Genomic DNA, 20,499 nt, shown 5'->3' with positions numbered 1-20,499 from the left:
TTTTATTATCCCCATTATACAAATAAGGAAAATGAGACCATGTTAGAGATTTAAGCCAGTTGGCGGTAAAACCAGGACATTAATACCGAATTATTTGGCACTGAGCCCACACTCCACCATACCATGAATACAGGGTTAATTAGTGGCATGTTCTCTGTTTCCTGTGGCCATCCTATGCCAAAACTGTTTATTCAAGAGGGACCAGGTTTACTTGGGGTTCTGTGTAATGACAAACTATTTAAGTAATCCAAAGAAATCAATAAGTAAAAATGATGGTCTGTTTAGAGTGATATGTTTCATTATAAATCCACAACCACCCCCATTAAGTTACTACTAGGAATCTATGTGCCTTAGGAACCCCAGGGTGTTGTGGGGATGTGGGAGGCGTGATGCTCCTCAACCCAGATTTATAAGCTCACCTCCTTGTGCTCTATGTCTTTGCTCATGGGTAATCCAGGGGCCCAGGTAGCCTCATTCTCCATGTTTTAAGTGTATATTACCTAAAACTTCTCATCAGCCAAAATCTACCAAGGCCGGAACAGAACCCTTTAGCCCTGGGGCTAAAAACCATCATAAGGTCAGACCACTGAGGGAATAGGAAGTCTTTGGGCTTCAAGCAGACAGACACTGGCTACCAGGGAGACTACGAGGCAAATGGAGGCCATCAGTAAGGCCCTACAGAAAGAGCTTCTACAGAATGTGAGGTCATTTACCCCTTGCACTCCTGAGGGCTCACCTCCACCCGCTGAGAGCTTAGTGCCCAGGAGAAACGGTGACCTCACTGGATCCCAGGGCTGGAGGCCTGCCCGAGAGCCAACCTTCTGAAGAAGCAGTACTTCAGCGTGCACGCCAAGGTGATCAGCAGCGGGTGTCGGTCTGAGTTTGTGACTGATTCTCTTACACTTTACATTTAAGCTGTCGGTGCCTCATGGAATTGCCAATGAAGACATTGTCTCCCAAAACCCCACGGAACTTTCCTGTAAGGTAAAGTCGAGCTCTTTCTTTACTGACTGATTAAAAGAGAAAAAAGAAAAAAAAAAAAAAAAACCGCTGCCCTCTGTTCCTGCTATTACATATTATTAAATGCTTTAGGCTCCAAAGATTAAAATGTGGGGAAGTAATAATGTTTTATTAAGTAATAATTGCTTCAGAGCGTGCTGTTGTGCTTTGCAGCGTGGAGATGTGCTTGTGATCCTGAAACAGGCAGAGAACAATTACCTGGAATGCCGGCGGGGAGAAGGCACTGGCAGAGTCCACCCGTCCCAGATGAAGATTGTCACTCCCCTGGACGAGCACCCCAGAAGCAGACCTAATGTAAGGAAGTGCTGTTGTGAGACTTGGTGCTATGCACAGTGACCCCATCACGGAGCTAGTAATTACGTCCTCCACTCCCTGAGTCTCTCCCATCAGCAGCACTGCTGTAACCAGGGTGGAAATAACAGTAGCAGTCTGCTCCAATTTTGGGATAAATGACTCTAATGCTGGCCCAGAGACTACTGGGCGTTCTGCCTTCTTCCAGGCCTGGTGGCTTGTGGGAGCTAGGACACTCGGCTCTCTCCTATTTTCGACTTCGAAAGCTACTTACTCTTAAAGAGTGTGAACCTGGGGGTTGGGGATTTAGCTCAGTGGTAGAGCGCTTGCCTAGGAAGCGCAAGGCCCTGGGTTCGATCCCCAGCTCCGAGGAGTGTGAACCTGTTTATCAAGTACCAGAGGTGCTTTCTCTAGCAGAATGAATCCATTATTTTAAAAGGAATCCTGTGAATGCTAAATCTGATACAAAGGACTTCTTTAAAATGCAAGCTGAGCCCTGTGTTGTGATCCACACCTTTAATCCCAGCACTCTGGAGGCAAAGGCAGGTGGAACTCTGTAAGGAGGTGGAGTCAAGCGGGATCAGAAGTCCAGGGTCATCCTTGGATGCATGGTAGAGGTCAAGGGTATCCTTACTGACAGGAGACCCTGTGTAGGGAGGGGAAAGGGAACTTTGTGTAAACCTACAAACCTGGTTTATCTGCTTTAATAAATTCATTAAATAATGAAATATAATCCAGTGACTCAAGTCACAATTAAGGCCTGACAACAAATTTTTGGAGCCTGATTTTTTTTTTTTTTTAATTAACTTGAGTATTTCTTATTTACATTTCGAATGTTATTCCTTTTCCCGGTTTCCCGGCCAACATCCCCTAACCCCTCCCCCTCCTCTTCTCTATGGGTGTTCCCCTCCCCATCCTCCCCCCATTACCGCCCTGCCCCCAACAATCACATTCACTGGGGGTTCAGCCTCGGCAGGACCAAGGGCTTCCCCTTCCACTGGTGATCTTACTAGGCTATTCATTGCTACCTATGAGGTCAGAGTCCAGGGTCAGTCCATGTATAGTCTTTAGGTAGTGGCTTAGTCCCTGGAAGCTCTGGTTGCTTGGCATTGTTGTTCATATGGGGTCTCGAGCCCCTTCAAGCTCTTCCAGTTCTTTCTCTGATTCCTTCAATGGGGTCCTGTTCTCAGTTCAGTGGTTTGCTGCTGGCATTCACCTCTGTATTTGCTGTATTCTGGCTGTGTCTCTCAGGAGAGATCTACATCCGGCTCCTGTCAGCCTGCACTTCTTTGCTTCATCCATCTTGTCTAATTGGGTGGTTGTATATATATGGGCCACATGTGGGGCAGGCTCTGAATGGGTGTTCCTTCTGCCTCTGTTCTAAACTTTGCCTCTCTATTCCCTGCCAAGGGTATTCTTGTTCCCCTTTCAAAGAAGGAGTGAAGCATTCACATTTTGATCATCCGTCTTGAGTTTCATGTGTTCTGTGCATCTAGGGTAATTCAAGCATTTGGACTAATAGTCACTTATCAATGAGTGTGGAGCCTGATTTTTAAGGCCTGATATTAGATGGTTGTGAGCCACCATGTGGTTGCTAGGTTGTGGATTCAGGACCTCTGGAAGAGCAGTCAGTGATCTTAGCCACTGAGCCTTCTCTCCAGCCTAGTATTAGCCATTCTTACCATTACACTACCATTTCTTTAGCAATGAAGACCTTTGAACTGTCTTAGGTTTACCTACAAGATACGCACCCTGGTAGTGGCGTCTGGGTTGACCTTCTCCCTTGCGGACAACCCCGTCTAGGCTGTTGCCCCTGATGAGTCTCCCTGCTCATCACTGAAGGCTTGAGAGAGGACACTGACTGGAGGCTCAGATCACCGTCCTAACTTTCTCACTCTTGGGTTCACTTGGAGACTCACATTCATGTTAGGTTTAGGGTAGATCTGTGTCTTCACTTCTTCCAAGTCGCTAGCCATCCAGCCTAGTATTGTTGTCTTTTTTCTGAAGATTTAAATCAGGAACAAATAAAAATCACACACACACACACACACACACACACACACACACACACACAGTTACATAAATCGGTGTTCTTAAAGCCACTGGAGACCTGCAATAGCACAATTACCACAGCTCCCATGTTGTTTGTTCTTTAGTCAAAGGCAGTGAGCAGGAGCGGGTGTGAAAAGTTGCCTCAGCCCTTAGGTCTCGACCAGAGTTACAGTTCCGCTTACCTGTATTAAGTACACGGTTTGCCTCTGCGGCACATTTTCATTAAAAGAACAGAGGATTCAGGAAAGATGTGACAGAAGTGCAAGGTGGGAAGAGTGGGGCCACTCCTCCCAGTACACTGTGATCAAGCCAGTGCCCTGCAGCTGTGGAAAGGCCAGAGATGACGTATCCCTGAGAGGTCCAGAGTTATTGAAACATGAAGAAAGAAAGCACACAAAAGTCTACCTTCATTCTAAAAGTTTACTAGCATTGAATATTTTTAAGTACCATTCCCAAGGGTCAAGGATGGAGTCTTTCTTGCCCAGCAGTAAAGCCCTGGCCTTGATCTGCAGACCACCTGAGAAAGTAATGGACATCCTGTAACTGGATTTGATGATGATGATGATGATGATGATGGTGGTGGTGGTGGTGGTGGTGGTGGTGGTGGTGGTGATGGTGATGATGATGATGGTGGTGGTGGTGGTGGTGATGATGATGATGATGTCATCATCGATAAGCCTGTTTCTTCTCATAAGAGACTAAGAACCCAAGTGTGGTGGGTTCCCAGCACTCAGGATGTTGAGGCAGGAGCATCATGAATTTGAAATCATGCTAGTCTATATAGTGAGTTCAAAGCCTACCTGGAGAGATAGCCAGACCTTGTCTCAAGAAATAAAATAACACAGGGTGTGGTGGGTGTAAGCAGAGGCAGGAGGATCTCTGTGGTTTTGAGGCCAGCCTGGTCCACATAATAGCAGCGGCAGCAGGAAAAGGGGCCAGAGGAGGGAGAAAAACAAGAAACAAAAGTAAAACCAGCTGCTTGTCAGTAACAAAGTGTCATCTTGGATCTCCTCTGGCTAACCCAAGCCATTGTTTACCTAACCAAAGAATACTGCCTTCTCTTGGCTAATTTACTTAGAATTGCTTGTTGGATAAGCCATTCAGATTAAATAGAAAGGCCAAGCATGGGAAGTAACATCGCTTTCAGACTAGAGAATGTATTCAGTTAAGTGGTAATAAATGAACTGGTTTTCCTTCTGTGAATTATACTTTATGGGAAGTCATTAGCTCCTTTCATTGCAAAACGCAAGAACATAAATACAGAACTCCATTCTCTTCCATCAGAATGGACTTAAATGTGAAAGCTCTGTCCTTAAGGTTTAATTGATCAGTAGAAGCGGGGAAAGTGCCATTCAATGAAAAGCAAAATGGCTGAATCCCACAACTTTATAGAAGGAGAAATGTTATGGTGTTTTGTTCTTATCTCCTTTGATGTTTTTAAAGTTAAACAGTTCTGTTTTGTTTTAGTTTCCTCCTTTAAAATCAAAAAGCTTAGTGGGGCTGGAGAGATGACTCGGGGGTTAAAGACTCGCTGCTACTTCTGTAGAGGACACAGGTTCAGTTCTGAGCATCTGCAGTTCCAGGGATTCCTGTGCCTTCCTTCCGTCTCTGCAGGCACCGGGCGCTTGTATGGTGCACAGACATACACGCAGGCAAAATACCCATATGCATACAGTAAGACTTTGAAAAGGAATGCTTAGTAACATTGAATTTTATTGAAATTTATTTCTGTACCCCCCTGGCAAGGGCACATGGTTTTTGAGGTGGTGAGGATCCTCTCGCCTAGCTCCCCTGCGTGCTCTGCGGCTAGCACTCGTGCTGCAGCATTTCAGGAGGACTCCATAATGAGGACAAAACAATGGTCTTGCAGAGAAAAATGAAACTGGTGTCTACCCTGCACACCCCACTCACAGCCCTGTTTTCCCCCCAGGATGCAGGCCACACTCAGAAGCCTATAGACGCTCCTCATGCCGTGGCTCTTCACGACTTCCCAGCAGGTAAGGGCATAGATAATAAATGGGTGGGACCCTGACAGAGCCTTTCATCCTCACTGCCAGGGCCATAGAATGCTGGCCGGCAGATAACATCTTATATCCATCGCTCCGTCCTCAGGAAGGGGCCAGGCGCCCAGTCGCGCCTCAACGCTTAGCTGGAAACCTGCCCTTTGAGAGGAATGGGAGCTCCCTCAGACCAATGAAAAATAGCCACTGCTTACCGTTTACAAACTTTAACTTTGTGATGAAGTTTCAGCTCGAAATAACATTCCTCGGGGGCTCGGGATAGAACATTTACTTGCTTAGCATTGTGATGAAGTTAATTCTAATTTAATAAGTAAAGTGGGTGTTTAAAAGGTTCTTTAATATGTGTGTCACCGCCTAATATGAGATCAAATTATTAGATTTTTGTAATCGTTTTAAGTTATCCATCACAGCCAAAGCTACAAATTAAAAAAAAAAACTATTTACAACTTATTAATATATATTTGGCAGATTGATTTCTATTTCGGTGTAAATAAATTTTCTTCCTAAAGGGCTGTAGTACTCCCTTAGTTAATATTTGAAGTTGGAGTGGCTTTTCCGGGTGACTGGGAATAGTGGTAAGTGTATCATGCCAGGTCTATAAAGATCCGTCAATGCCCAGTGTGTTTTCAGCAAGACTTACATTGGCACAGTAGGAATCACGGGCCAGGACGATGGTGGTTTTAAAACCCGTTTCCCTTAGTAGATATCTAACCTGATCTTAAGTAGAACCTCTCATATCACATTTTTAAAATAAAATTTTGCGAAAAATTTAATTCGATCAGCGAATGCACTCCCGGCCTCTGTGGACAGATCTAAATGCCACTTTGTTCTTCAAGCATGTGTGCAGCTGGGGCAATTCATTGTGTGTCATGAATTCTGTATTACAGAGCAAGCCGATGATCTGAGTCTCACATCTGGAGAGATTGTTTATCTTCTCGAAAAAATAGATGCAGAGTGGTACAGAGGGAAATGTAGGAACCAGACTGGAATTTTTCCTGCCAATTACGTCAAAGTCATTGTAAGTGGGGTTTGTTTATTTTATTTGGCCACACATTCCGGTGCTTCGGTGAGGCTCACAGATGGGAAGGAGAAGCTAGAAGCCTACAGTCTTGAGACAGACTTCTCTGGATCACTTGACAGTCGGACATTTTTTTTTAAATGAGCATTTTCCCACACTGACTAGCTCTGTCAGCATTCAGTTATGGAAGGAGTAAGAGCTCAGCAGGGATCTGTTGCTGCTGACGGATTGGCTAACACAGTCTAGGAGTGGAGGACCCACCAGCTTCAGTGAAGTACACATTGCCAGGCCCAGCCTCCAACGAAACAGTACCAGTTGGTAAATCACTCATCCTTGGAGGGTTCTTAAGCACTTAGGGATATGTGCCTGGAGACATCCAGTGACCATGGTTAGTGCGACCAGACATTATTCTGAAGGGATACTCTTAGGGGGCATGGCACGTCAGTTTGAGAAGACCCAGGCTCATCTACCTTAGCTACTGGTCCATTGTCTTTCACATTTTCAAGTCAGATTGGAGAAAATTACAGCGAAGCATCAACATTTTATAGCCCCTAATAGCTTAACTTGTGGACACACTCCAGTACGTTGAAGACTTTCCTGCTAAGCCGGGGTAGCTGTGAAACAGGGACAAAGCAAGACTGTTTTTTGAACACATGTATTAATAGGAAAAATATGGCTCACTCCCTGATATAACCTGTGGATACTATGAAATATTAATAAAGCAGCTTATTTTGAAGGGGAAAAAACCAGTAATTTTCCATTACTTCAGAAACTTTAAAATCTAGATATTACAGAAAATCTGTATTTTTCAAGTAGAGAGCATCTGAGCCTCTTGGATTATGAAATGTAGGACTTAAACGTTGCCCAGTGCAGATGGGGCCTGGTTCTTTGCAGGCCTCCAGCCACACTCTCTAAATTAATATTAAGAGTAATGTAAGTTTGAACACTCCTCCTCATTTCTCTTCTGCTCAGTGTAACCGTGCTCTGAAAAGCACAATTACCACACTGAAATCAATCACACCCAGTCGGCCACATTATTGGTATAAATGTTATTCCTAAGCCCACAAGTTTAAAAAATTGTTTTAAAACATCACACTTACAGAATTTATCAAAAAGGACCCTGATCTAATATAGACCTCACAGCCTTAAGTAGTTTTCAACTGCGTGGTTATGGCCGAGACTTTTATCCCAGCCTAGCTCTCCTGTTTACTAAGCAACCAGACCAAGGAAGTGCCTGGCATTTAGTAGACATTTAGCACAAATTGCTTTCTTCCTGCCCTGTTTATATGAAGGAGAGAAGGGTCCCCTTAATATGGAGAGAACCCACCAATCTGATCAAACACTTCATTTGGGGATGTCTGATGTCACACGCTCCTCGGATGCAGTGTAGAGAACTCTCTGGGATGGAATGGTGTTATGTGCTCATGGCAACACGAGGCAAGAGTTAATGGGTTGCTCGAGGAGGACTACATCAAGAGCCATTCTCCCTCCACACCTTTTAGATAGGGTCTCACTGCTGTAGCCCTAACCTCTTTCTCATGATCCTCCTTCCTCAGCCTCCTGTGTGCCAACATCACAGGAGTAAGTAACCACACCCCGCTGAATCTGTGCAGTTTTTCCAAAGCCCCATTTTGGTTATTTTAGTGTTTAGGAATGGTACCTCCAGTAGGTTCAACAGCCACCTTCCCTGTTTAATTTTAATCACTCATCTTCCCAGTACTTGATGTTAAATTTCATCTTAACCAAATTATGGGGGAAAAAAAGTGTTACCATAATTTTGTCTTTGCTAGGTTGATATTCCAGAAGGAAGAAGTGGAAAAAGAGAATCATTATCATCTCACTGTGCTAAGTAAGTTTTGTCTGTGTTCTTTTGTACTTTTTTTTTTTTTTAAGGAGTTAGCAATGAAGAATTTCTAAGCTTAATCATTTCCATTGCATGATTGGACAGATTCTCAGTGTCCTTAATTCTCAGGAAACTTATTTGCTTATAATGTGATAGTGAGAGCTGGAGACATGGCTCAGTGATGAGGATGTGTCCTGCTCCTGCAGAGGACCCTCGTTCAATTCCAAGCACCCACATTAGGTAGCTTAAAACCACCAACTCCAAATCTAGGGGATCTGGTGCCCTCTGCTGGCCCTGTAGGTATGTACATGCACAACTTTTTTTTTTTTTTTAATTTTGAAAAAGAAAAGACACGCTAGAGAAATGGCTCAGCAATTAACAGCAAATTGCTGGTCTTGCAGGGGACCTGGGTTCGAATCTAGCACCTATACGTAGCCCACAGCCATTTGTGACTCCATTTCCTAGGAATTCAATCTTTCTTCTGACCTCTGTAGGCACCAGGTCTACATATCTACATATGTACGTATGGTGCATACATATATTTGAGGTTAAACACGCACACACATAAATGAATAAAAATAAAACCATTTTGAAAAGGAAATGCTGTAAGCCGGTAGAAACCAGCCTAAACAGCCTTCTGCGTGCGCAGACTTAGGGGCAGTGGCAAATCACTTTGCTTAGACTTGACCTGACCTGCACGCAGACAGTTTTGCTATCAGGAAGTCTTTAGTGTGTCTTTCTGGTGTCTTTCAGTAGCTTTTTTTTTGGAACTTAAAGTGCTTTTCTCATGGAAAATATGTCTATCTTAAAGAAATATGAATCCTACAAAGAGAGCCAGATGAGGCCAGGGCTCAGCTCAGCAGCTGAATGCTTATCCCAGAACATACAGCTCTGGGTTCTAATCCCAGCAGTGGGAACGAGAATCGGCTTAGTAAACATTTTGTATTGTTTTGTTTCTAAGGACTGGGCCCCGGTGAGGGGAGAGTTAAACTGCAGGCTAACGCTCCCTGTGTGTTCCTGTGTTCCTGAGACCTTTCCCGGATTCATGTGCCTTTTATGCCTCACTCTAACTCTTGTGTGATTTAGAGCCCTGCCACCACACAGCTTTATGTTCTAGTTAAATGAGCAAATTAGTACAATTCACTACCTGGTGGAGACTGTAAAGCTGTCGCGAATAGGTCAGACCTAAGGAGCTGTCCCCAGGGGACTGGAGGAAATAAATGCAAAGGTTATCACAAATAAGGAAAATTCCGGCGCCTCAGACAGCATCAAGTCATTGACTCACACTTGAGGTTCCAGTGCTACCCTGAGCACAGACACCGCTCGGGCTCGTTGAATTTCAGCGGGTTTGAACGGCCATTGACCTGCCCACAGACTTCAGTGAGAATCTGGCTACAGCAGGGCAGCCTTTCCTTACAGGCAGCTGTCCTCTCTTTACATCTCTGCTATTGAAACTTACTTTCCAGGGCTCAGATCAAAGGCTAGGGATTGAATCACACCACAGACCGAGTTTTATCTGCTTGTATCTTATTTTCACTCAAAGTCGCAGCTCATGGAGGGTTCCTCCGAGTCTCAGGACTGTACCTTCTTACAGGCGACACGGTCTTTGCAGAGCGGCGAAGCTGATGGATGAGTGTGTGTTTTGGCTCCCCGGCATCCCGCTCCCTCTGACCTTCTAACTCGTCAGGCTCATTGATACATTCGGCTCCATGGTGGATTCAGTTCATAGCGAGCATCCCCCTGCCTGGGAGATGCCCCTTGTACACTGTCCTCATTCTTGATGCTCTACCCTGAGATTCTCAGGGGAACTACCCTAATCCTAGCATGTCTGTGGTTGAAAGGCTTTAGAGGGCCTTGGATTGCTTTGGCACAAAGACAGACAAATGGAGCCTTGGGAGAGTCTGTATTTACATAAGAGCTGATCAAAGGCAGATGTGCAGTGTAGACACACTTAACCAGTGAGCTCTGGATCCGGAATGCTGCTGAAGTCTCAGGCCAGGAGGTTGGCCTTTTTGTGTGACAAGCTTCACCATCTAGAAATAAGCCTTATCGTTAAGTGGTGCTGCATACTCTTCTTTGTGGGAGGTTTTTGTTTTTGTTTTTGTTTTTTTTTTCATAGAAAAAAAATATACCTTGCTCCATGGTAAACAGGATATTTATTGAAAGGGGAGGATGGAAGCTGAAATATTTTTATTGTGCGTTATGAAGCGTTGCCTAACAGCAGAGCTGAAGGTGACGCCAATGACAGTCTTTATTTGCGTGCGTGCGGTTGTTTAACCCGTAACCATGCTGTTCTTTGTTCAGAAGCCGGAGGTGCATCGCTCGGTTTGAGTATATCGGAGACCAGAAGGATGAGTTAAGTTTCTCAGAGGGAGAAGTAATCGTTCTTACAGGGTATGTGAATGAGGAATGGGGCAGAGGAGAGATTCGAGACCGAACTGGGATCTTCCCCCTTAACTTTGTGGAACTTGTCGAGGATCACCCCACGTCTGGTGCGAATATTTTAAGTGAGTATGGGGGATGTGGGTATCTGTTGTGTCTTTGCCTACCTCAGGTGAACCAGTAATATAATAACACTTAAGACGTTTAATGATCATCCCAGCACATTTGTCACGGTGAGGAAAACACTTACTCTGAATGGTGATTTGTGTGGGTCACTGGTTTGATCTTTTGTTTAGGTGATTGGCAATGGCTACACATGAGAAATGACAAAGACTGGAAAGCAGTGCATTACACGGTTAATTTTGAGCCCTGGTTTACAGTTAAATAAAGTCCCCAGGAGGCTAACACTTAAAGAGACTGGTCTGGAACCCCAGTGTCTACTGTCACCCTACCTACCTATTTTTCCTGTAATACTATGTGATTTGTTTGTTTGTTTGTTTGTTTGTTTGTTTAATCTGACCCTGTTTTTTTTAATGTAGGCACAAAGGTGCCACCAAAGACCAAAAACGAAGACCCTGGCTCAAATTCTCAGGTAGGAGGCTTGAATGGATAACCTTTGTGACAGCCACATTAAACCCTGGGAGAATTGATACTATAATTACAAGGAGGAAACAGTGAAGTCACTGTATGTGTTATACAGCAGACGTTTGCAGTAGATTACGTGGTGACTGTAATACTGTACCTAAGACTCTCAGAAGGACATGCAGAAGGCACAGGGACAGACACCTCCCCTCCCCTTCTTCCTCCATTTCTGTTCTCATGTCACAGGTGGCCATTCCATGACTCTCCTTTGTGGAGAGGGCTAAGTTAGAGTCTTGTGTAGCCTTGAACTCCCTGTCATCCTGCCTCTAACTCCCAAGTGCTGATGTTGTAAGTATGCACTACCATACCTAGTTTCTTGGCTGACTTCAAATATATGACCATCCCCCTGCCTCAGCTTCCTAAGTGCTTAGATTACAGGTGTGAGCCACCAGATCTAGTGGGTAAAGGGTTCTTTTTCTTGCTTTTGTTGTTGTTGTTGTTTTTAGTCCACCAGTTACTGAGAAGGGAAGGCACGCCAGCCACTGTGGAACAGGTCCTCTGTGTCCTGTCATTTGACTCTCACAGAAACCTGTAAATGAAACCAAATCCCAGAGAAGCCTAGTGTCACACATAGCCAGGAAATGGTAGCGCCAGGTCTGCCCTGCGTGGCTGCAAAGCCTTTGCTACTCGAGATTCTGACCATCCATCTTGGAAGAGCTGCCCCTTCACAGGGCAGAACCATCTTCTCATGCAGTGGAGGGGTTAAAGACATGGTTTTGCTCTGTAGACAGATGAGCCTCAAACTCTAGATAGGTGGGCCACCTCTGCCTCCCAAGGACAGGGATTTAAAGGCATGTGCCACTAAAACTGGTGGATACGTGGTTTTTTAAATTTTTTTATGTATATGGGTGTTTTATTGAATGTACTTTGTGCATCTTGGACATGAAGTGCCATGGAAGGCCAGAAGAGGGCATGAAATCCCCTGAAATTGGTGGAGAGAGGACAGAGGACAGAGAGGACAGAGAGGACAGAGGACAGAGGACAGAGAGGACAGAGGACAGAGAGGACAGAGAGGACAGAGGACAGAGGACTCTGAGTGGTCACTCTGTGGGCGCTGGGAATCAAACCCAGGTCTTCCAGAAGAGCAGCCAGTGTTCTGAACTACTGAGCCACCTCTCCAGCCCATATGCTCGCTCTCTCTCTCTCTCTCTCTCTCTCTCTCTCTCTCTCTCTCTCTCTCTCTCTCTCTGTGTGTGTGTGTGTGTGTGTGTGTGTGTGTGTGTGTGTGTCTGCACGTCTGTGTTTCCAGCCCCACAGAAAATGTTCCTAATGGAGAGTTAGAAGTAGCCTATCATATTAGAATAGATCACAGAAAGTTTCTGCTTAAATATTACATGTCCCTTAAAACTAGCAAAACCCTAAACTGTCACACTTGCCACTTAAAATTATACTTTAAGAAAAGTTATTGGAAACTTATTTCTTTAATTTAATAGTAACAAAATATTTGAACAAAACTTCTGGCTTTGAACTTTTTTTTTAAAGGTTTATTTATTTTATTTATGTGAGTACACTGTAGCTGTCTTCAGACACACCTGAAGAGGGCATCGGATTCCATTACAGATGGTTGTGAGCCACCATGTGGTTGCTGGGATTTGAACTCAGGACCTCTGGAAGAGCAGTCAGTGCTCTTAACCACTGAGCCATCTCTCCAGCCCTGGTTTTGAACTTTTTTTTTTTTTTTTTTTTTTTCGAGCTGGGGACAAAACCCAGGGCCTTGTGCTTGCTAGGCAAGTGCTCTACCACTGAGCTAAATCCCCCAACCCCTGGTTTTGAACTCTTAAAAACACCTTCACTTTTTTTATATTTATCCATTTACATGTATATGTTTACATAGGCATGTGATTGCCCTCTGAGGCCAGAAAAGGGTGTTGTATCCCCATGAGTTGGAGTTACAGGGGCTTGTGAGCTGCTGACATGAGTCCTTGGGCACTGAAGTCTGGTTCTCTGGAAGAGCAGCATGTGCTCTTAAACACTGAGCCATCCCACCAGCCCCTGTGGCCCCTTAGCTTTTATTCCTCACCATGTTGGAAGCTGTGAGAAATGCTACTGGGGATAAACCCTCCAGTTCCTCACCCAGATCCCTGCCTTGAAACAGGATAACAGCCCTCCTGGAGAATGGTGCAGAGCCCTCCACAGTTTCACAGCAGAGACCAGCGAGGACTTAGCCTTCAAACGTGGAGATCGGATCCTGATCCTCGAGCGTCTAGACTCTGACTGGTACCGGGGCCGGCTGCATGGCAAGGAGGGCATCTTTCCAGCAGTGTTTGTACAGCCCTGCCCAGGTATAACAGCTGCTAGTGTGACGTACTTCAAGGGCTAAGGCTTTTAAATTGTGTATAGTCCTTTACCTCTGACCATGCTTGACTTAAGTTTATCTACATCTGGAACAGATGATTAATGAAGTCACTACATCAAAGTTATGTGGAGGGGAAAAGATCAAGGTATCATTGAATAGCAGCTCAGTTTGACTAACAAGTAGACTTTGTACAATTTTTTTGTCCTAAGTGAATATCCTTTATCTTTTTGCAAGTTAAGTAAATTCAGAACTACTTGTAAATATTTAGAGGAAGACAAGGCAGGTTCCTAAGGTGTTTGTGTTTTGTGTGACCGTCTTGCTGCATATTTGATATTCTTGTGTCTTTGCAGCTGAGGCAAAAAGTGTGGCTTCCACAATGCGGAAGGGGAAGAAGGTTAAAGCCCTGTATGATTTTGTTGGGGAAAACGAAGATGAGCTCTCTTTCAAGGTCAGAATATGTATCTTTTTGTGCTCACTAACACTACCCATTTTGCAATGTACATATGAATGGAATATTGATCATTACCTAAGAATGAAGAGTTCTCAGGCCCTAATTGAAATGGAAGAGTGTGGACAAGGCTGGAAGTCCTATGGTTCCAGCTTTTGGGGGGCAGAGGCATGAGGATCACATTTTGAAGTCCAGCTTGAACCTCTAGTGAGGCCTTATCAAGAAGAAAAGGGGGGAAAATTAGGGAGGAAGAACTAAATAAACTGAGTAAGATCTGATAGTTTACATCATCACCTGTCACTGAACGGCCTAGGGGAAAATCTTAGCTTAGTGATCTCAGTCTTCAAAGAATCCCTTGTGGCTTGGCTTTATGATGGCAGACCTTGATGTGGGAGTTTTCACTGAGTGTTCTCCTCAGTCCTCACAGCAGCTACCAGCATCTGAAGTTAATGGAGAAATCAGATAGTGCATGCTACACGTGTTGGCTTTGATGTACGTCAATTCGCAGAATTCACAGCAAACCCCACAGAGAACAGGTTGTCTTCAGGGATGAGTGGCTCATAAGGCAAATAGTTGAGTTTTTTGTTAAGGGATGGTATATTGGTCATTAATATCTATTAAATAATATTTAACTATAAATGTGCATAATGTTAGTAGACAGCTATCATATATAGTCCTAGTACTCACAAAACTGACAATGGTTAGGAAAATAGCTTCGACTATTCATTATATTATAGTTTAGGGTAGTAACTTATTTGTAACAAGTTTTGAATAGCCAAAATTTTACATACTTAAGCAAATTATACATAAAATACATCTGACAGTTACCATGTTTTCATTCTGGTCTTAAAAAAGACTTTTTTAAAAAGATTTATTTATTTAGTATATATAAGTACACTGTAGCTGTCTTCAGGCACACCAGAAGAGGGCATCAGATCCCATTACAGATGGTTGTGAGCCACCATGTGGTTGCTGGGAATTGAACTCAGGACCTCTGGAAGAACAGTCAGTGCTCTTAACCACTGAGCCAGTCCTCCAGCCCAAGGAAAGACTTTAATCAAACAATTTTGCAGAGAACTATGTAGTAGTGCTACAAAGAAATCCATTTATCCTGGTAAATATACTTTCTTTTTAAAGTAGCCAGGGTCATCTTAGACCCTTGCAGAACTTTAAATCCAGGGTCTACGAAATTATTAGACATCATCCAGAACAAAATCTGATCTTCATCTGATAAAGGAATCCTAATTTGCACATGTGTGAGACACGTCCTCTGTAACTTAGATGAGGGTAAACCAGTACTGTATTCTCCGTCAAGGCAAAGCGCCTCTAATGGGACTGCATGTGAAGCCAGTATTGTCGCTAGGGAGGGGTAGAATAAGTCACTGATAGAGGGAAGCATGGTTGTGTGCAAGAATCAGGGTATAATATGCTCGGACTGTTACCAAGCAGTGTTATCGCAACTTTACACTGTAGACTGCGGCAGCCTCATCATAGCCTCTAGATTAGGAATGTGGACCTTAGAACACCCTAGAATTCTGGCTCTACACTCACACTATGTGCAATCCTGATAAGTTCTGCTATGGTGGCTAGTCTTTGGTTTGTAATTATTGTTGTTTTCCAGACAGGGTTTCCCTGTGTAGTCCTGGCTGTCCTGGAACTCATTCTGTAGACCAGGCTGGCCTCAAACTCTGCCTGCCTCTGCCTCTTGAATACTGAGATTAAAGGCATGTGCCACCCAGCCTAGCATGCTAGCCAGTCTCATGCCAATTTGACACAAGCTAGAGCCATCTGAAATCAGGGGCCCCCAATTGAGAAAATGCCTCCATAAGATCTGCCGGGAGAGCATTTTCCTGATCAGTGAATAATGGGGGAGGGCCCAACCCACTGTGGGTGGTGACACTACTGGGCTCAGAGTCCTGGGTTCTATAAGAAGCAGGCAGAGCAAATCAGTAAGCAGCACCCCTCCATGGCCTCCGCATCAGATCCTGCTACCAGGTTCCTGCCCTGTTTGAGTTCCTCCAATGGCAGATCGTGATCTGGAAGTATAAGGCAAATAAAGCCTTTCCTCCCCAGCTTGCTTTCTGGTCGTGGTGTTTTGTTGCACCAATAGAAACCTTAACTAAGACATATATACTGCCTGAGTTTCAGATTATTTATCACACAAGGAAATTGAGAACTGGAGAGAGGGCTCAGTGGGTGAGGCCCTTGCTACATGCATGAGTTCTTGGAGTCAGATGCCCACATCCATGTAAATGCCAGGAGGTCATGGCAATCTGGTGGGGACGGGGATCTCCAGAGCAAGCCGGATAGCTGTACTAGCTGAGTTAGTGAGTTCTGGGTTCAAGTAAGAGACCTTCCCTCCGTATCCTAAGATGCAGAATGATTGAGAAACACTTGGCATCAACCTCTGGCTTCTATGTGTACCCACAGACACATGCACATGCACTAATGCACACACGAGCCCACACACACGCACACCACACAAAAAACTATGAAATAGCCTCTCCCTCACGAGGATGCTGACGGTGTTCATCTATAGAACTGTAGCTATTGAACTTCTGTGAGGCACAGACGAGGACAAAGCACACAGGAGCAGGTGGCTCACCCTTTCACCTGTGACCTTTATGTAAGCATGACTGTCCGTGTGCCCCTCTTAGACGGCCCTCATGGGTAGCGAAACCACACTCGCCTTCCCACTGTAGAGCAAGTCCATTATACTGCATTATAGCTGTATTACCCAGGACAGTATCTGCCACATAGTAGGTATTCTGTAAACACTTGTTAGATAAAGTTACGTGCGTTTGTGTGTGTATAGCTGGTACTGTCTTAGATTAAAGAGTGACTTAGATTAGGAATTGTGCGTGTGGGGGGCATAAAACATAAGCAGGGAGCTCAGCGTGGAGTGAGGCTGATGGTGGCGGGGGAATGAGTTTACTTTGAGAAAAAGAGGCCTGCAAGCAAATGTCATTAGGTATATATCATCTGTGCGGTTTATCATTTAATCCTCTCTGCAAATCAAGATAAATGAGTTATATAAAGAGAAGATTATTCACGCCGCTCCAGGTAGGCTACGCTCTGTGCTTGTACCCTGCAGAAACCAATAATTATTTCTAACTCCTGTCTCCTTCCAGGCTGGAGATGTAATAACAGAGCTGGAGTCCGTGGATGATGACTGGATGCGCGGAGAACTAATGGGAAAAGCTGGAATCTTTCCCAAAAACTACGTTCAGTTTCTACAAGTCAGCTGAAGGTGAAGCTTGGCTGTTCCTTGACACGAGAACTCACTTGAACATTCACTTTGACTATCAGATATTTGCACTATTTTTTTTTAAACAGAAAGAGAAGTATCTAAGATGTATGTGGCACACTAGAATTTCTGAGGGCAGAAAACCTGTAGGTTTCTTAGCTTAGCTTCGTTTGTGGAAAGGTGTACGGAGAAACGGAGAGTGAGGAAGTCGGCAGGGAAGTGTGCTTCCCCTGGGAAAGCATCCAGTGCAGGCAGGCAGCATGGGTCGGCTAACAAGCAGGAACTGTACTCATACGCCTGTTCCCATCAACACACTGAATTAACCATGCTTCTTCATTTTCTACTTTAGTTTAAAAAGAGGACGTTTGACATTCTACATGCTGTAACTATCAGGACATGGATGGTAATCTGAATTTCGTTTTTGATATTCAAATTAATTCTAACAGCTTGAGCACATTAGTCTTAGTCCCGGGGCGGAAGCTTGCTGCAGGACAGATAGTTTGGTAACTAGTGGAACATTTACAAGCAGGTGGGGAAATAAGCTCATGTCCCCAAGTGCTCCTTGTGTCCCAGCATTCCCCATTTATCCAGGGACTCGAAGGGGTCAAAAGAACCAAAACCATCCCTGAGATGCCTTGCTAATACAACTAACCCCTCCACAGACATGCCACAACTTACCTCTCCTCGGTGGATGTGTATGTTAACAGGGTTATTATAAAGCACATTTTCTGAATCTGCAATCATTCCTTCGACAATTACTGGTCAGCTCATTGACTCAAGGAAAACTCATTTTCTTTGCATTACCCCAGTAATACACAAAAGCTGGGTCTTGTTACAGTAGTGCGTTATGAATCTCGGAGAGTATCTTAGAGTACAGAGCAAAGGGTAAGATGAAAAACAGTGCCGAGCCCCCACAGCTCACTTCGTCTCGCTATATCAGAAGTTAAAATAATTTAAGAGGACTGAAGGCTGACGCAGTACCCCGTCCCACCCCCAACGCATCTCTGCAGCTATTGGAGTAAACACAAGACCACTTTCCTGTCATCCAGGGTCACACGTTCTGAGTTTCAAAAGTGGTTCTTGTGTGACTCAATCAATTACAGTTTACGAACTAAAGCCAAATGCTCTGAAGACAATCTAATAATGGATTGGTGGGTTAGCATTTCGCTGGAGATGTGAAACGCTCTCCAACAGGGTTCTTCTGTTTCCAAGAAGAGTTTCATATGCTGGACCACTTCTTAATTTTTCCTGTTTTCCCAATTATCCAAAACCTGGCCAGTGATTTCCTGAACACGTTGCTTCTATAAGGAAATACCTACTTTGTGTTTTTTACTAAATTTCCTATCCCTGGCATATGATTGCATTTGATTTTGGCATTTTGGATCTGGGGTTTCTACTACATGTTTTTGTTTAAGAGTATTTAAAGAAAATCATTGTAGGTTTCCACTCAAATTACTTTTACGAGAATGGGAAGACATAAAGTGTTATTCAAACTAAATTCTCATCATCAGCAAGCCATATAAGAGCAAGAAGGGGTCAGTGGTGTGGAGAGGGGTATGAAGTGTTTCTTTGCCTGTGAGATTTCAATTTAATAGTGAGGATACTGAACAACCTTTCTCTATTGAAGAAAAAATCCCTCTTGATATTGGCTCTCTGTAAGCAGAATAAGTGCAATAGTTGTGTATCTACTTGACACTATAATAAACTGAACTCAACTTTTCAATTCCTTACTGCAGACAAGACTGCATCTTTCAGAATGTGAGCCTACCAGTCTTATCCTTGTATCTCCCGTCCTTTGTTTGCAGGGCGGGTGTGGTGGACAGATGGCGGCTCTCCACTCAGCACCTTTGCTTTTGTTGATGCAAATATATATTGAAACAAATCCTTTTTTTTCCTTTTTCTGCCATCTCACTCTACCATGCTGTTTTTCTTGCTATGTATTTCTCTCTCAACTAATAGGAAGCAAAATGTAGCTTTGGGGCTTGCATGGGTACTTTCTTATTATAAATTGATTGAGGTCAAGGCAAAACAATAGTCAAAGAAAAACAATTGTATATGAAGAGAATTTTATGAGATAAATGGAAATGGGTTATTGTGTTTGTTTCAGATTTTTTAGGTGAAAGTTTGATACTGTTCATCTTTGCCAGTCAGCTTTTCATAGCTGTGACAAAATGCTTAATCATAAACAACCTAAAGGAGAAAACAGGTTTGGGCCTGATGAGTTTTCATTCCTAGGTCACCTGGCTCTGTCACCTTGGACCTGATGCAAACCAGAACATCATGGTGGGGAGTTTTTCAACATATAGACTCTGTGAAAGAGAGAAGAGGTAGAAAAGGGGAAGTAAGGAACAGGAAGAGAGGGAAAAGAGAGCCAGGCACAAGATGCACTCTTCAGAAAAACACCTCAAATCGCCTTCCTCCGTCCCCTAGTATGAACTCAGCCGTCAGTTCATCCACCATGGACTCCGTCCATCCAGGGTTAGTTCATCTGACCATGGCCTGACCCCATCTCAGTAATGCCTCTGGACAGAGAGCAAAACCTTGCACACATGAGTCTTCTGGGGACACCTTCATACCCAAACCATACATCATACAGACCTCTTGAAATACTCAGGTTTTGAGTTTGCTTTTGTTTTTAGGTTAAAACTGGAGAAGCCATTTTTAGTTTTTGTTTTTGCAGTAGAGGGGACTGAACCCAGGTCCTCATACATATTGCTGCTACCGAACTACATTTCCCCAGCCCAATATGTTACCCTTTGAACCCTAAAAGATAAGGTGTCTCTTTAGATGCCTTTGTGAACATTGCTGTATGAAGAATGTAATTCTTTCATTGCTCTTGCAAATCAGTCTGCAACATTTAGAACAGTTAATATTAGTGTATTTATCAAAATGTATCATTAGAACTGACATTTTAAAAATGATGATTATAGGACTGTAAGTCAGTATCCCTAAAAAGCAATCACAGTTTGTATTCAGTTTCTCAAATTTAGGTACATAAGCCTGAGAAAACAGCAATGAATATATGGATCAGGTAAAGGGAGTATTTTCACTGTGTATGAACATTAATGTTTCCTTTTAATTAATGCCAGATGCACATAGGCTGTAAGACTCATGATTCAATGCCATTTTGAATGTCATTGAATGAATTCATAAGCTGATTTTTTTTTTCCTAATGGGAACTAATGGGAATTCATTTTCTACCTTACTTTTAACTTCACTGTATGGAACAAAATCTGTCG

At 43.8% G+C, this 20,499-nt stretch overlaps 1 protein-coding gene across 1 annotated transcript in view; it reads left to right on the top strand.

The window, feature by feature from the left end:
- Sh3d19 (SH3 domain containing 19) overlaps nucleotides 1–19,465 on the top strand; it is a 163,383-nt gene extending 143,918 nt beyond the window's left edge. The window contains exons 12-21 of the mRNA XM_032898150.1: nucleotides 916–984; nucleotides 1,174–1,314; nucleotides 5,294–5,360; nucleotides 6,272–6,402; nucleotides 8,193–8,251; nucleotides 10,550–10,752; nucleotides 11,167–11,219; nucleotides 13,365–13,551; nucleotides 13,916–14,013; nucleotides 17,145–19,465. Coding sequence (XP_032754041.1) covers nucleotides 916–984; nucleotides 1,174–1,314; nucleotides 5,294–5,360; nucleotides 6,272–6,402; nucleotides 8,193–8,251; nucleotides 10,550–10,752; nucleotides 11,167–11,219; nucleotides 13,365–13,551; nucleotides 13,916–14,013; nucleotides 17,145–17,261 — 1,125 coding nt within the window. The 3' untranslated portion in view covers nucleotides 17,262–19,465. The remainder of the gene's footprint in view (nucleotides 1–915; nucleotides 985–1,173; nucleotides 1,315–5,293; nucleotides 5,361–6,271; nucleotides 6,403–8,192; nucleotides 8,252–10,549; nucleotides 10,753–11,166; nucleotides 11,220–13,364; nucleotides 13,552–13,915; nucleotides 14,014–17,144) is intronic.
- The last annotated feature ends 1,034 nt before the right edge of the window (nucleotides 19,466–20,499 follow it).

The sequence above is a fragment of the Rattus rattus genome, chromosome 3 (genome assembly GCF_011064425.1).
Source record: "Rattus rattus isolate New Zealand chromosome 3, Rrattus_CSIRO_v1, whole genome shotgun sequence".
Taxonomy (NCBI): Eukaryota; Metazoa; Chordata; class Mammalia; order Rodentia; family Muridae; genus Rattus; species Rattus rattus.
Note: the sequence above shows the minus strand (reverse complement) of the source record. Positions and strands in the feature narration are given on the sequence as shown.